The sequence below is a fragment of the Triticum urartu genome, chromosome 6A, assembly GCF_056163025.1.
Source record: "Triticum urartu cultivar PI428250 chromosome 6A, HENAU_Tu73, whole genome shotgun sequence".
Classification (NCBI taxonomy): Eukaryota; Viridiplantae; Streptophyta; class Magnoliopsida; order Poales; family Poaceae; genus Triticum; species Triticum urartu.
Genome location: NC_141878.1, coordinates 132,330,615 through 132,334,168, shown reverse-complemented (window position 1 = coordinate 132,334,168; position 3,554 = coordinate 132,330,615). Strand labels below are relative to the sequence as shown.

At 47.0% G+C, this 3,554-nt stretch overlaps 1 protein-coding gene across 1 annotated transcript; it reads right to left on the bottom strand.

Moving 5' to 3' along the window:
* Positions 1–364: 364 nt before the first annotated feature.
* On the bottom strand, positions 365–2,666 carry LOC147964460 (uncharacterized). Its single transcript, XM_087531106.1, has 4 exons — positions 2,598–2,666; positions 1,200–2,210; positions 971–1,126; positions 365–778 (listed from the first exon to the last, which is right to left on the bottom strand). Exons 1-4 carry the CDS (start codon positions 2,664–2,666, stop codon positions 365–367), a joined length of 1,650 nt encoding a protein of 549 aa, XP_087387232.1.
* Positions 2,667–3,554: the final 888 nt, after the last annotated feature.

The window sequence follows — 3,554 nt, the reverse complement described above, 5'->3', positions numbered from 1 at the left end:
CAAATCCAACGATATACTTTTTGCAACATATACTCTAGATTTTTTTTAGTTTGATATATATAGATGGTCTGCCGATGCTGCCCCTTCCGGGCAATATGCTCTAAAAAAAACATGCTGATGCACTCATCGGCCATTACACATCAATGGATCCAATATTATTATAAACTTTGGTCTAAAATTTAACTGGATCATCAACTTCTTGAATTCACATACAAATAGTGCCACAATTGGTTTCAACTGATTTTAATTATACAAGGCATTGCAACTACAGAAGCAGACCAAATAAGGAAATGCGTATTTGGACCACTATTTCTAGCCCAATCGAGTACTCAGGCAAGCCGACTTGGTATTCAATAAACTGCCACTAACAGTCTTCAGTTACCCTTGCACGATAATCATCGCTTATTTCAGCAGCCGCCAGGAAGTGGATTATGGCAGGTGACTCGATGCCCTTCCTGATTTGCTTCTCCACTGAAGACATCTGCTTATTTGTCTTCGGAAACACTATCGGCTTTAGAGGCTCCTCGCCTTCGCAGTAGATACATGTGAGCCTGTCATACAGGTACACATCCCCTAGATTCACCGCTGCTTTCATGACACGCCTGACATGACTCACCATGTACTCTTCATATTGGAAGCAGAAGAAGGTTAGCTTGGTGAGACAATGGTGCTTGAAATTTGATGTAGGTGATTCCCACTGGACACCCTTGTTCCTGCTATAGGACTTCTGCCTCCTCACCTTCTGGTCCATTTCCATTTCACATGGATGATCAATTACCTACATGCCACCCATAGGACAAAGGTAAATGGAACAGGTTAATTTTGCACTCCAGGTGAAAGCACAGGTGTGTGCAATCATGCAAGCAACCCCTAAAAAAATACTGTAGGTAGGAACATACTGTCTCATAGTAGAGCAACCCATCAGAGGAAAAAAGAAGAAGAATAGAACAAGCTTTAGTTAAGAACAAACCGTCAATATGAGCTCCTTCAGGGATGGCGCCGCTTCCAAAAAGAACATTGTCCAGGTGAGATCATACCCTTCAGGAATGCTAAGTAGATTGAGAATCCTTAGTTGGCAGAACACATATGCCTGCCTTCTGGTCAAACACTCTGGTTGAACCCAAATCTGCAACAAGAAGCACGTGATAGGATGAGTAGTGAACAAGTGAAGCCAGAACAAAGCAATCAACCTGACTTACCTTTTCAGATTTAAACCCCAACCTCAGGTCTCGGACAGAGGTCTCGTGAAGAAATGTACTTAACTTGACCATTTTGTGCCGATTAAGAGCAACATTTGAAAGGCGCAGAACCTCAAGCAATGGGACATGGCCAAATGACAATGGTGGTTTTCTGAAAGACACCCAAAAATCAAACGCCAGGCAGGTGAGTTTCGGAACCCAGGCGAGTTTGACCATGTCAAACCGGCAATTAACAATACTGAGCTCACTGAGCTGTGCATGTTCAACTTGGAGCGTTATCCAATCCTCTGTGTCGCAATTGAGAAAACCTAAATAATTTAATTTCTTGCAAGTGACAAGGATGTTGGAAACAAAGTCTGATTTGGCGAATCTCAAATTCTGCAGGTGGAGGCGGGTGAGACCAGCAAATGCATTGACACATTCATTAAAAAACGACACAAACCGTGTCCCATAGTTTTCCATGTCATAAACGTCGCACTCTAGGCATTCCTTCTCTGTCAGAACTATGAATTCAGCCTTTTCAATCTTGCATGTTGCCATGGCACTGGCAACAGAATGCCCAACTGATATGGGGGCATCGTCTTTCAAGTAGAACGTCATGCTCAAGAGGCGGATAGTGCATCCACCCGGATCCCTGCGTGCCAGTATGCTCTTTGTCGCTTTGGCCGCAGCTGTATTGGCCACAACTTTGGCTGCATCGGCCAAGGCTTTGGCCACAGCTGCATTGGTCCTCTGAACCAATTCAGCATTGGACAATCCTGCATTGGCCAAAGCTTCGGCCACAGCTGCTTTGGTCCTCCGAACCAATTTACCATTGGTCTTTTTGGTTTTAGTTTCTGAGGGCAGGAGGTCCGGAGCACTGATTACAAGCCGTGGGAGCATTGCAGGAAGCTGACTCCACCTTCTCAAGAGGACACTGGTTCTTGCAGCGTTGCGGACATCGAGTCGGTCGAGAATGTTGAGCAGGATGTCATTGGGCAAGCTGCTGATCCTATCATCTGGATTGACTTCCTGCGTTTGGCACCCAAACAAATCAGAGTTGATACCACGGTACACTCAAATACACAATATTGATAAGTCTCGAAAGTGCAAGTTTGATTGTCTCGGAGATACAATTTGTCTACTGTCACAGGGATGCAGCTTTAATCTACTTTAAGATAACACAGAAAATATTTTATTTGTACTCCCTTCGTAAACTAATATAAGAACGTTTAGATCACTACTTTAGTGATCTAAACGCTCTTATATTAGTTTACAGAGGAAGTACCAACATAAATGGTACGTAGATTTCGATAGGCTCAAAGATTCAATTTTGATGCTGCCTGAAAGACTAAAATTTGACCCCTGGCTGCTAAGGAAAATAAGATATTCAGAGGAAGGGGAGGAAAAGGAACTCACCCCCATGGTCGAAGCGGATGGCCTGTCCATCAATTTGGCAGCCCGTCGCCGGCGACTAGACTTCGCCATCGCCCGAGTTGCTGGTCGCTCCAAAAACTGATGTCCACTAGGGAGTTGTTGCTCGCCTCCTCTTAAAATTGTCCGCCAGGCCAGATATATATATGTACTCCCTCCGTTCCGAATTACTCGTCATAGAAATAGATGTATTTTAGTTCTAGATACATCCACTTTTGCGACGAGTAATTTGGAACGGAGAGAGTAGCTGCTAGGTTCCCGCCACCAATGGAAACTCGGATAATGAATTCGAAAGAGGACCTATTTCTGATTGTAATCCGGAAAGGAATGCTTTGATTCCGGATTGCGGCTAAAGAAGGGAGGTGCTTCGATTGCGGACTGCGGCTCGGAGTGGAGCCGCTTGATTGCTTCGATTGCCGGTCGCAGCTCGGAAAGGAGCCGCTTGATTGCGGATCGCCGCTCCCAAAAGAGCTGCTGCTCTTGCTGATTCGATTGGGGAGTGCGGCTCCCAAAGGGGGAGCTGCTTATTTGGTCGCCTATTCGCAAGCAGCAGCGGATCCTCATTCGAGGCATCCGACGGCAATTGCAACGGCGAGAGGGGGAAGATGGACCCCCGATCCCCTTTGCTCTCTGGTGGAACCCTAGGGCCTTGTTTGGCGCGAGTGGATGCGAGGGGTTTCGAGAGGATTTTCCTCGCGTGCAAACCTGGCCAAACAGGCCGGCCCGGCCCGGCCCGGCCTAAGTTAAACAGGCCAGGCACGGCACGGCCCGACCAGGCACGCTTAGTACACGGGCCGGGCCGGGCCAGCATGCGTGCTGACCTCCATGGCCCAAGCACGGCCCCTCAGTGAACGTGTCGGCACGCTGGCCCGGTAAGTACGCCAGCACGAGAGGCAGATCGAGGCGTTTTCTCATAAAAAAAGAAGTAACAAATCGAGGCAT

Bases quoted from the DNA above. Each gene is read 5' to 3' on its own strand.
- LOC147964460 (XM_087531106.1), bottom strand. From the start codon at position 2,666: ATGGCGAAGTCTAGTCGCCGGCGACGGGCTGCCAAATTGATGGACAGG. The intron at 2,211-2,597 runs GTGAGTTCCTTT...TGCCAAACGCAG, and splicing joins CATCCGCTTCGACCATGGGG to GAAGTCAATCCAGATGATAG. The intron at 779-970 runs GTTTGTTCTTAA...GGTGGCATGTAG, and splicing joins TGAAGGAGCTCATATTGACG to GTAATTGATCATCCATGTGA.